Genomic DNA, 12,933 nt, shown 5'->3' on the forward strand with positions numbered 1-12,933 from the left:
GGAAAGGAGGAAGATCCTTTGCTTTGGTTTGTAGCAAAGTTTTCAACACCCCATGACCTTGCTGGGCTGCCTTTCATAATGTACCTGGAGCTGTAATCCCCAAAGCTGACAAACTGTCTGACAGAGAAGGTTGGCCAAATGTGCATGAGGTATCCGCAGCCCTGGACCACTGTTGTGCAGTGCTGCAGGATAAGGATGGCGGGATGGGAGCCTTACTGGGAAGAGGTGGATTTTGGAAGCATATGTAGAGTGACCTCCTTGCAGCCTGTGAGCTGAGTTTAAAGAAAGTCTGAAGTCTCAAGTGAGAAAGACAGAGGAATAAAACAAGTCAAAATGAGAAGCAGTGGTTGAGGAGAGGCAGCCAAAGAAATGAAGAATTTTGAAAATGAGTGAACCCTGCTTCCCCCTTAGGTTATCTTCAGCTTGGACAGCTTTGGATGCAGTGCAGATAGTTTGCAAAACTTTGAGTCTTTTAGTCCTTCTGCTTTTACAAGCAATAGTGGCTTTCTGGCATCCTCTCGTTTGCCAGGCTCTGAGTTGCAGAAACACTTTTTGGTGGTTGCAAAGAACCAAATGTATGAGGAAGGGTTCAGGATGATCAGTTAAGCATCTGATTCGGAGGGACATTTGGCAGGCAGTAAAGTCTTGATACTGCCAGGACCAATTCTTAAACACTGGTTTGCTTGAAAGGCTTCACAGGAATGGAGCTTAGAGACAAAGATTTCTCTGGGAGATATAGGGCTGAGTACGTGGTCAGTTCTTGGCAAAAAAAGAAAAAAAGATGGATAAAGCTCAAAAGGTGCTGTATTTAAGGTATTGTTTATTTATGTTAAGGAGAACTGCTGCTGCAGTTGCAGGTATGCATGAGATAAAGGAATGAGATTTGGTCTTGTAGAAGAAAATGAGACAGCAAAGTTTGTTTCTGTGGTATCTGGCATGTGGTGAGAGAGGTGACATTTTAGTCCAAGGCTGTTACTACCCATGTTCGTCCTGCAACCCTCAGCATGAAGCTCAGTGTTAACTATTGGAACAAGTTCACGATATTAGCAGTATTCTGTACATAGATACTCCTGTGCAGACTGCTTCTCTCTGCAGAAAAGTTTGCTGAGTCCACACAAGAAATAAAAATAAGCAGGCCAATCAGGAGGATCTTTATCAAACTCTCTCCCATTTCTCCCAGTACTCTGAGGCCTTGTTTGCTCTAACAAACCCTATAACTAAGGGGTCTGAGTCACAATCGCTAGTGGATTTAACACTCCCAGCTGCCTGCCTCATCCCTGTCCTGGAGATCCCTCCCCAGTTGCAGGGACAGCTGAAAGGGCCGTGCATTTGCTCCAGTATTGCTGCATTTCACAACCCAGCTATCAGCTTGTACCTGTGGTGACTCAGAGCCCTAAAGCTGTGCTGCAACTGGGAGGGTGCTGTAAGACAGTTGTGAAAAGTTGGAAAAGGGTCATGACGTTCCTTCTTCTCCACAGTGCTGTGTCCTCTTGCCCCCAGAGCAATGCCCAGCATGAAGCTGCCACCCTGTGCATCCTCCACCAGCTCTGGCCTACCATACTGAAGGAGAGGTCCCAAGCTTTTAGGACCAGAAGCATCTTCTCACTCCATGTAATTCATAGGCTTGATGATTCTGCCTAACACTCTCTAGGATTAGTTAGGAGGTAGCAACTATCCTTTAGTCATGTCCTAAATTCTTGCATTGCAAAGGGAGAATTCTATACATCAAGGCTCAAAGGTAGCTGGGAAAGAGGAATTTTGCATACCAAAGGGGCCTTAACTGGTGGATGGGTAGAGGGTATCCTTCCTCCTGTGTGAGCTGAGCTACTCCACTGAATATGTGGGTACTTTAGTGCAAGAAGGAGTTACTAGATTAGCATGGGACATCAGAGCTGCCTTTACCACTTGCAATGCAGGTACAGTTGGAGCTGAGCTTGCTCAGTTGCTGCAGGGCTGCAGAAAAGCCCAACATCTATTGCGGCTCACTAGCTTCTGAGGCTTTTTGTTTTGTGCCACTGCTGTGTTCCTGAGATCAACTGTGCTCTGCAGATATGCAGGAATTTTTAGTGCCTGGCTCTGCTTGACAAGATCTGCAATGTCCATGCCTCTTCTCTTCTCCTCCCACTAAAGGGTTTGGGTAGTCTTAGGCTCCTTCATGTCAGCAGTGAAAATAAATGTATAATATACAAGGGCTCTGTTTAGGAATTGGCAGGAAGCTTCAATTCTGACTGCAGTGCGATGTTCTAACAGTAGGAAATACTTTTGTTTTAAGCAGTTCTCTGCTAATCTCTGCCCTAGAGGGGAAATAAAACTATGGAGAAGAGATTCTTACTTCACTGTAGCAAGAAGCAAATTGCTGTAATCTGGGTGTAAATCTGCATTTGAGCTGCTGTCTCGAAACCTGTCCAAGAAATACCTTTACGCAGCATTCAGCCTTTCTTAAGCTGAGTATTGCTGGTATTGCTGAGTGTTTTTCAGAGTCCTGATGGTGGCAGATGCAGCCAGTAGTATGTTGCTCGTATGTAGTCGAGTGTGTGATCTCTTGGAAGAGGGGGGAGCTCAAAATTCCTGGGGTTCTGGCCCGTTATGCTTAAAGTTGCACGCTATTTAAATGTGGGTTCGCCTGTTCATGCTGGCAGTGGTCCGTTCAGACTAGTTCAGCAAATGCTCTTGGCTCAGCATAGCCCAGGTCAGTAAGCAAACGCTTACATTTCACTTCTTCATTGTATTGATAAGATTTAAAAATCTTCAGTCTATAGCAGTCAAAACAGGGTGATCTGAATACAAAAGACCTGTTAGTTCAGTGTGAAAGGGATTTAGTTACAGAATTGTGGGGATAAGAATGCAGGTGGAAATGATGGGAACACTGTCCTGGGCCTGAGCCCAGCAGATGTCTAGGAAGAATGAAGAACTGTCTCCTTACATTCAGTGTCCTTTTCACGAAGGCACTTTCTATTTGCCAGGCCAGTGTCCTCCTTTACGTTCTCTCCCATCTAACTACATTTATTATTATATGTCTTTTTCATTTGGCCTTTTATCTTTAAGGTTGAAATGATAATATTCTTCTAACTTTTTAAATGTAAGATTTCTATCTCCAGCAGCCCAGCTGGAGACATGCAGCCATCAATGTGACAAGAGCTATGCAGAAGTTTCACTTCGCCATGAGGGTCTAAAAACCTATTTTAAGTCCCTGTGAGGCTGCAGGCTTATTTCTGTTCTGTTTTTTTGTTTTGTTTTTTTTCCACTGGGGGAGTATCACCACTTGTAGATAGGGACCTGTGCTTAGCATCTACCCTGAGACTACCCTCTTTGATAACCCTGCCAGAGCTGATTACAGGAACTCTGGGGGAAGGAGGATACACACTGCAGAGGATACCCTAGGCTTGACAAGCTGTCTGTCTGTGGGATGTGCCTTTCCCTGACATGGAAAATATGTTGTTGCTTTTTCCTTTGGGCAGGGAAGGGTGGAATTACAGATCTTCAGTTTTGCAACTCTCATACCAGCTGCAGTTCACCATGAATGAACTTGATCTCCAGTCTCCAAGAATGTAGATTAAATTATCAGTGAAGCATCATTATAAATAGGAGAGGGTACACAGTATTTTCTTTTCCCGTCTTGCACCACAGATGTAACAAAAGCCAAAGGACCCAGCCTGGCTCAATGCCATAACATCTCTAGAAGAGCAGGATTCCAAAGGCTGGGGAAGCGGGACAGGGAAATGGGGACAACACAGAGGATCAGCATTTAAGTGTTTCTTCCATTGCCTGTACTGTGTGGGGAACGAGACCATGAAGCTCTGGCGCCAGGCTTTTCTCGTTGTAGAGGCATTTCTAAATGGTGATATTTAGTTGCCTGAATTTCTGGGTAGAAGGAAGCTGGTGCAGACATCCTGGGATCTGCTGTTCTTGGATGTATATGGACTGGTCCCCCTGAAGCTCAGTGCCGTTGGGAGTCCTGAATGGAGGTGGCCAGACAGAGTCATCAAGAAACTTGCAGAGGCCTTCTGCTCTGTTTCTGTGGCAGTTCAGCAGTTCTGGGGAGATGGGTGGAGGGGAGGTTGTTCTAGTAGTTACATATTTAAGGCAGGTGGCCATTTTAAAATGTACGTTTCAATTTTGATTGCAGTTTTTTAATTGCATTTAACAGCGTCCCTGCTGGTTCTCCATTCTGCATCCGTGCAGCCACGTTCTATTGATGGCCTGTTGTGATTTCAATGGAACATCATGGGATGTACCTGGCACGTCGGGCAGCACTGGATGGAGGTGCCTTTAGCCCAATGTACCTGGCATGGTAAGCGGCAACCAAGTGGTTAATCTGCATTCTACTGCTCGTAGTCTCAGCTTGTATAGCAAGGTGTTCCTGCTTTGCTGCAGCCTTGCACTGACTGGAAATCACTTTGCTCTCCTGATGTTAGTGCTTTCATGCACACAGGGCCCCTACCCTTTTCACTCATGGAGACTCCCCTTCCCTGGGCAGTTTGCCATGCGGTAGAGAAGGACCTAGCCATGTCGGGCTCTCCTCGTTATTCTAGAACAGGAAAGAGAAGGGACTGGGGAAATCATCTGACTCTCTTTCTTCTCTCCTTTTTGGGCCAGGAGCTGGTAGCAGTTGAGCATGTATTGCCCACGTACCTAATGTCCAAACGTTGCCGCACAGAGGTACCGAACAGGTGCTTGTGTCCATAAGCAAAGCTACACTGTTTCTACGGGAGTCCTGCAAGAGCTGCTTCAGGGAGCTGGGAGGGCAGTTCTGCCTGGCACTAATTGGAATGTAACAAACTAAGCAAGGGCCACTAAGTTTGCTGTGGTGGTGTCCTCTGTGAAATGATCCTCCATTCTCCTTCTCCTTTCCATGTCCACACCTGCAACATCAGCTGCACATCCTGCTCTGTCCTGCATGTCACTTTCTCTCCCTTCCCCAGACTTTGCAGACCTCTCCCTGAGTAACTTGACACGTTGGTCTTACCTATTCTGACGTGAGAGATATTCCTGTGAGAAAAACAAGGGTGCTGTATCCTGTTTTCTGCTGGAACCCACCTCACAGAGCTTTTGCTGCTCCACTGCCAATGATGAAAATGCATGTTGCCTCTGTTTCTGAGTTCGGCTGTCTGCCTGCTCACAGAGGCTGGGGATAGGGAACCATTTGGACTAACACAGTTCCTGCATTCCTCCCCATGTGTCTGCTGCTCTGGAATGTGAATACCTTTACAAGGCATGGGCTAATGACCAGCCAACTGCAGCTCCTGGGCGGGAAGGTTAGTGGCCATGAAAGCCCACCTCACCAATACCTTGGGAGAGTCCTGGAAATAGGTTCTGTTGGGATGTGGGGAGAGGAAGATCAGATGAGCCAGTGAGCAACAGGAAAGCTGTTTTCCCAGTGGGGTCTTCAAGTGCTCTAAAAAAGTTAGTTCATCTGAAACTGAAGGGTGCAGAAGTCATCCGTTTCAGTTTCACCCAGATTCAGTAGCAGCTGGACACAGCGTTTTTAATGTCAGAAGTAAATTGATGGGAAAGAGCAATGTAGGAAACAATTGATTTAATTTTGTCACGTTCTTCCCCATGCTCACTACTGCAGTGTCTGCTCAGTGCAGCACAACTACTTGGGAAGGTGGAGAAACAAGTAAGCAGGCCATTATCTTTTCCTGGGTATATTATAACATGCACAGTAGGCTAACGCTTTAACGGCATCAAATTTGATACATCACATCTAATCTGTTTGTTGGTTTTTATCTGCAGTACTGTTAGTTCACTGCTCAGGTGCTCGGTGTCTAGCCTTCTCATCCATCCACAAATCCTCTACGTGAAATGAGTGATTCCTTAGATCTGTTTTTGATTGATTCTTTGCTTCACTGGTGTTGCTTCTTAAAAGGTAAACAATATCCATATGCTGCAATCTATAACTCAGAGACAAAATCAAATAGCATCTCCTGCCAGAGGTTGCTAAGATAACACATTTAGCATTCATTCAGCAATTACTTTTAGGAAGAGATTTAGTGATATTAAAGAGAATCAAATCTGTAGTGAATATGTAGATTTTATACTATTGAAAGGGGTGAAGGGATTCCTCTTCTCCTGTACTTTGGCAACCTAATTTTCTGTGACATCCAGAGTCTTTATGGAAATTGAGAGAAAATTAAGTTTTTCCTGCTTTACAGTGAGAGCAGCACAGCTCCTGGAGCAGTCTGTGTGTTCTGCACAATCTTCATGCCCACAGGATCACAGTGTGCCCCAGGTTGGGCACAGCAGCTCACAGTTACCCAGCTCCTTGGGCAATATTGCTTATGAAGATGCTATCAGCTCTTAGCTTGCGAAGCTTTGTTTGATGTGTGGCACCTGCTTGCAGCATTACTGTATTCTGTGATTTGTGCCCTGTATTTTCATGTCTTTGCATGTGCTGTGTCTCAGTGTCATGGTGGAGGTAGTGGAGAGCCTCAGTCTTGCTTCATTCCCTACTTGCACAAGAATATTTGAGCAGGTTCATTGCTCTGAAAACTATATGTCTTGAATGACTTGAATCTGAAAAAATACCATCTCTAATGCTATTTGTCCAAAGCCTTCTGTGATCCTGTTTTAAATGCAAAGGAGTGAAATTTTGCACACCAAATTCAATGAGAAAAGGCTGTGGCCCCAGTGAGACATCTACATATTCTTGAGGTCTGGGGTTTGGTTTTTTTACTAGAAATGCATCTGAGCCTTTTCTGAGCCAGGGCTCCTCTGAACTGGGAGTATGGTTTTTTCTATCTTTTTGCAGAAAACAGAAATGAAGAGTTCTTAAAAATGATACTGAGATACAAGAAATATAAACCACTGTGATTTTTCAGGGCTTTTGGGGCTTTTGTTGTTGTTGTTGGTGGTGATGTTATCCAAATGTTCAGGGTTTGTTAAGAGCCAGTCTCTGCAAACTAATGGATAGCAAGGCCTTTGTAAGGCTGTACCTGCCATTTGTTGGGACAATCTGCTAACTTTTATACTGGACTTAACCTCGTAGTTGTCTTTGGTCCCATGCTTTCAGCTAGAAGTGAGATCTTAGGAATGCCATAGATTAAGGAATAATGCCTGCTTCTCTTTCGCTAACAAGTTTTCCAACACACCCCTCTTCCCCCACCTCTGAAATGCATCATTGCTAAAGAAGGGTTTGTAACTGGTCAGCTCTGGAAAATACCTGGAATGGATTTATTTTTGTTCAGGACTGCACAAGATACACAAGCCAGGTTGATGCTATAAAGCTTTTGTCAACAAAGGTACGTCAGTCAAAGGTGTGTTCTCTGACCCATGTTGCTGTCCTGGTAAAAGCCCTCAGTGGGCAATTCTGGCAAAATTTTAAACATGGGGATCTAAACTTGGCTGAAGGTTTTGCTGCCTTGTTCCATTACATTCATTTTGTTGGGGTTGCTAAATCCATGTTAGGCTTCAGCTAACAAATTCAAATTTGATAGGCAGTGTTATAGTGCTTATACCTGATCACCGCTTTTCAAATCTACTAAAGGTAATAACCTACCTCATACTTATGTCCTACTGAACATGAATACTTCTGTAAAATTTGACATGTGAGATAAATAGAGGTAGTTTAAACAACTAATACTATGCTAATGTTTATGCTGCAGAACATACTGCGGTTTAATAATAACATTATCTTCCTCATGAAGGTCAGTAAAAAGCAGAACTATAATTCTACCCCTGTTTCCAGGGCTTTCCCTGCAGGCTCATTACCTGGTTTCAATATCATTTAAGGCAGAAAGAAAAAAACAGAAGTTAAAATTGAAAAATATTTCCCATTAGTAGCTGCAGCAAGCCTTGACTCTTTGCAAAGGCTTAGACAAACACGTATACAGAGATTTCTAGACCTCTGCTTCAAGTGCCACATGAATGGGAAATAAGCTTGCTTTTACTTCAGTAACATAGTTTTTTTTTATTAGTCTGTTTAGGCAAAAAATATTGGCTGTGCTGTTTCCTTTCCTTTCCCGTATTTGTCCTTTATGGAACAATTACAAATCATATCCAGGGATTTTGTGTGTTATGTGCATGGAGAAGCACCATTATGTTTGTAGTGAAAATAGTGTAGTAGTAGGCTGTCTCTTGCTATTCTTGAGCAGGATGCATTTATATATATATATAGATGCTGTGTTATGTTGCAAGCCATGTTTTTGTCCTTCCCTATCAATATATCTCGGTGACCCAGAAGTAAGTGCTTTTACTGGCCTGGCTAGATAAAAGTGGGTATTTGGTGCCTCTGTGCTGTTGCTTCTTCCTCTTAATCAGCAATTCTGGAAGCAAGCCACTAGAACCAGACACATTGCCTGCGTGCTGCAACTCTGATGTAACTAGTTACAGCAAAACTTGTTTTTAAAGTGCTCAACACTGTTCAGTGGTGGTAATCCCTGTCTCTGTCACGTTTTTGTGATGCTGCAGGGTGAGTTTCTATGGCAGAAACACTATAGATGGCGAAGAAATAGCTGGCTAGCACCGTGGCAAGCCTGTATTTCCTCCTTTTGGCTGCCACCCTTTCTAAAGCCAGCCACCTCTGGGAACAACATTAATGTGCACAAAGGCACAGTGGTGAATCCACCGTCTTCTTGGGCTCCCATCCATTGCTGAAACAATATAGAACAGAAAAGCAGAGCAGCCATTTTAGCTGTGGGTCAAGGTGACAAGCCACTGAGATCTGTGTGGATGCTGAATTAGGTGCTGGTGCACTGAACAGGTGCCACAAAATTCTACCAAATGTGTAAGCAAGTACCAGGCTGACCAGCTAACCAAGTGAAGAAATGTGTCCTGTGGAACAAGGGAGGCACCTGCTTGGCAGATCTGTTGGTAAAAGTGTAAGTATCAGGCTAGTCAGGCAGCAAAATCGGAGGAAAAATTGAATTTGTTTACTTTTTGGTAGCTTTTTTCATAAAGCAAAATCTTTTTGTTGTGCAGAAATGGATGATGTAAATTTACTACCTTTCTGCCAGATCAAATCTTTCTATTTATCACCGGTTAGTGGTTACAGGTTTGAGGGAGGTTATTTTTAATATTGACAGTATCACTCCTTATTTCTTTTTCTTGTGTACACATACTTGACACAAAGGGAAGATAATGCAGTCTAATGCTTCATCATTTGAAATCTGATGGGACAGAATGTGGTAATGGGACTCACAAGCAATAAAAACATTAACTGATGATGATTTTAAGAGAAAATTTAAGCTCTTCATTTCTATAGACTTATAGCCTGCTCCCCCTTCAGTAAGAGAAATCTGTTTCAATAATAAGATGAACTGGGGAAGGAAGGAAGGAAGTGGAAGGCTAAAGGTAGCTGTCATATGTTTGGTATTTAATTCTTACATTTCAACCTCAGAAACTATTTTAAATCAACTTTAACAGATAAATGCCCATTACAAGTGAGTAGTTGGCACTTTCAAAGAAAAAACTCAAGAAAAAAAGTTAAAAAAATTATCTTGGATTCTTGAACACAGCCCCAGATTTAAATTCTAGTTTTTATGTATTGTAGTATCTACCAAACATGAAATTGCAATTAGTTCTGATATGCCTCAAACTAGGTATTTCATACAGACCATACTAATGGGAAAGCCAATAGAAATATGTAAACTAAACTACATAGTGAATACTGTTTGTGAAATACATGAACTACACAGAGGTAACCACAATTTTATTCTCTTCTCAGTACTTCAGGGTAGAGAGACTGTGACTTGAGATAGGTTACTTGACTATCAGTTTAAGCAAAATTCCTTCAAAACTAAAGGCGGGGCAGAATTAACTTAAGAAAACAGTTTCAGATCGTTGAAGACATTTGGTGGCATTTAGCTAGCTCAGCATTCTGAATTTCAGCCAGTTCAGGGCTGATTCTAGCCCTTCATGTCAATGGATTGGGATATGGACATTGCCAGGCGGGTGGTTTTTAAAGCAGCCTTTCGTACTCTTAAGGAGATTTCCCATTCACACCTCAGTGTGATTAATTCCTTCTTCAATGGATTTAGTTGCTAATGTAATTTTCTCAACCCCAGAGCAGCTGGGTGTTGTAAGATTTCAACATGTAAGAGCCAAGAAACAAACTACATGTTAAAGCAGGGAAGCTGCAGCTTATGCTAATTATTTTACATGCTCAGATATGCAAATGGCAGTGAAGTAGATGCTTCTTTCTTCTTCCTTTTTTTCTTGCTCCCCATTCTCCCTTCAGATTTGTGTCAGGAGAGGGAAACAGCTTTCCCCTGTACCTAACTATTGTTTTCCGCTGGTATCTTTTGAATAGTAATTCCAGCCAATGATTGCTTTTGTAAAAGGATATTTACAAATCTGATTTTTGAAAGACTTGAATCAAACCTTAGCATGAGAAATACTTCTCTCTGTATTCTAAGCAGGATCACAGCTTGCAGGGCTGAATGTACCCAGAGCTCCTTAGTCAGTGTCAAGTCTAACATAGACTGCACTGTGTTAAGCCAGTCTATTAAATGTAGACTTGTTCAAGTGGAAACAGCAGGTTCACACCTCTCATCCTCCTGTTTTGCAGGTGGTAAGGTGAAGGTGAAAGGAAGAGAAGGTGGAGATGGAACTGCCAAATCATGCCAAACAACTGCTACTGCAGCTGAACCAGCAACGAGCCAAAGGTTTCCTCTGTGATGTGATCATTGTGGTAGAAAATGCCCTGTTTCGTGCCCATAAGAACATCCTGGCAGCCAGCAGCATGTATTTCAAATCCCTTGTCCTGCATGACAACCTGATTAACTTAGACACGGACATGGTGAACCCCACCGTGTTCCGGCAGATCTTGGACTTTATTTATACTGGTAAGCTCTTAACGACTGACCAGCCCGGTGAACAGAACTTTAATGCTCTCCTCACCGCAGCAAGCTACCTCCAACTGCACGACCTGGCAGCTCTCTGCAGAAAGAAGCTGAAGCGGAATGGCAAGTCCTTTGCTAGCAAGGCCGGTGGCCTTGGTGTTGGGAGATCTGCCAGGAGTCAGAGACTTTCCACTGCTTCGGTCATCCAAGCTCGCTATTCAGGGTCAAATGAGGGGTTGAAGGGCTCGCACTCAAAGGAGCTGTCAAAGGGAAAGCTCTCCGATGACGAGGTCTTCATCAGCAGCTCCAACCAAGAGAACTGTCACTCCTTAAGCAGGGGAGCCAGTAAGAACGGCGGTGGGGGCAGCAGTGCGAATGGAAGCACCGGCGACCAGGAGCTAGGCCTCGACCTGTCCAAAAAAAGCCCGTCGCTCCCTGTTGCAGCCTCCCACGATGACACGCAGCACAGCGAAAGCCAGCATGGCTCTCCTCAATCTGCCTCAGCCCCCGCAGCCAACAGTGCCTCATCGTTCGACGAGTCTGGAGTCGGAGCCCCTCACAGCATGGCGGACAGCAGCGACCCCATGGAGATGGATCTGAGCGAAGAGTGCCACCACTCATTGACGGAGAGCAGCCAGCGCAAGGGCCTCCGGCACTCATCCCGCAAGAAGGAGTGGATCAAGAAAGACAATGCCTTTGACCGAAAGGAGGGGGGCAAAGACAGGGACGAGAGTGAAGGGCTGCCCAACGGTATCCTGCTGGGGCCCTTATCCAAGTCCGTGGAGCGGAGTCTGGCTGGGGCCTACGGCGCAGACCTACCCTACCCATGTAAGGAAGAGGTGGAAAATGGTAAGGAGAACAGTGACGACAGCGGCCAGAGTGAGAGCGAGAGTGGCGGGCATACTAGTGCCAATTATGTCTACCGGCAGGAGGGGTTTGAGCCAGTGGCCTACGGTGACAACCTGTATGTCTGTATCCCCTGCGGCAAAGGCTTCCCCAGCTCCGAGCAGCTCAATGCCCATGTGGAGACGCACACCGAGGAAGACCTTTACATCAAGGAGGAAGGCACGTACGGCGGCAAGGATGAAGCCGAGGATTTGTCCAATCCCAACCAGTCCTACGCCGCAGAGTCCCGGCCCTTCAAGTGTTCAGTGTGTGAGAAGAGCTACAAGGATCCAGCCACGCTGCGGCAGCATGAGAAGACTCACTGGCTGACGCGGCCCTTCCCTTGCAACATCTGCGGCAAGATGTTCACGCAGCGGGGCACCATGACACGGCACATGCGCAGCCACTTAGGGCTCAAGCCCTTTGCTTGCGAGGAATGCGGGATGCGCTTTACCCGGCAGTACCGACTGACAGAGCATATGCGTGTCCACTCAGGAGAAAAACCTTACGAATGTCAACTGTGTGGTGGGAAATTCACCCAGCAGCGCAATCTGATCAGCCACCTGCGAATGCATACCTCTCCCACATAAGCCAAAGACTCCAGAATGAGCTTCGAGCCCATCCGCAGTGATTTACCTTTCTGTAGACTTGCTGCTTAAAAAAAAAAAAGAAAAAAGAAAAAAAAAACAAACAAAAAAGGGGGCAACTCCCCATACTCTGTTCAGTCATGGGAGGCCTAAACAAATGTAGCTTTAACATTTTAAAAAAAAAGTTCCTTTTTTCCCTTTTTTTAAAAAAAGAAAGGTCCACAGCCAAGCTGATGCATTTCGTCCAACTCTCCCTCCAAATCTTGGTGATCTGGCAAGAAACACCACTTCTTTTTGCGCACATTGACTTCATTGACACGTTGATTATCTGAAGCAGATAGGGGGACCATGGGGAACTTTCGACCTCTGCTGGCTCCCCCCTCCCTGCCTCTTTCTTTCGTGTTACTGTCACCCCACTCACCTCCTCTCTTAAAACGAAACTCAGTAGGGGCATTTCTTGCCATTAAAAAGAAAATGAAGTACACCTTTTCAGTGGCCTAAGTAGCTGTGAAATAACACAGCGTTGCATTCACAAGCGCGGAAGCTGTGTCTGTGGACCATCTCACAGGGTTGGCAGCCCCTTCGGATACCGTGGGAAAGCCATAGCCGTGGTGGAACCCACCACCCTTCCCCTGGGCTGGTGATGGTGGGGAGAGCAGTCTACCTAGGTGTGCACCAGC

The 12,933-nt window shown here is 44.9% G+C and overlaps 1 protein-coding gene across 1 annotated transcript in view; it reads left to right on the forward strand.

Annotated features, from left to right (window-relative positions):
• HIC2 (hypermethylated in cancer 2) overlaps nt 1-12,332 on the forward strand; it is a 32,688-nt gene extending 20,356 nt beyond the window's left edge. Inside the window, exons 2-3 of the mRNA XM_009330748.1 lie at nt 4,148-4,291; nt 10,508-12,332. Of these exons, the coding sequence (XP_009329023.1) occupies nt 10,544-12,256 (1,713 nt within the window). The 5' untranslated portion in view covers nt 4,148-4,291; nt 10,508-10,543 and the 3' untranslated portion in view covers nt 12,257-12,332. The remainder of the gene's footprint in view (nt 1-4,147; nt 4,292-10,507) is intronic.
• Nucleotides 12,333-12,933: the final 601 nt, after the last annotated feature.

This window comes from Pygoscelis adeliae, unplaced genomic scaffold, assembly GCF_000699105.1.
Source record: "Pygoscelis adeliae isolate BGI_AS28 unplaced genomic scaffold, ASM69910v1 Scaffold358, whole genome shotgun sequence".
Classification (NCBI taxonomy): domain Eukaryota; kingdom Metazoa; phylum Chordata; class Aves; order Sphenisciformes; family Spheniscidae; genus Pygoscelis; species Pygoscelis adeliae.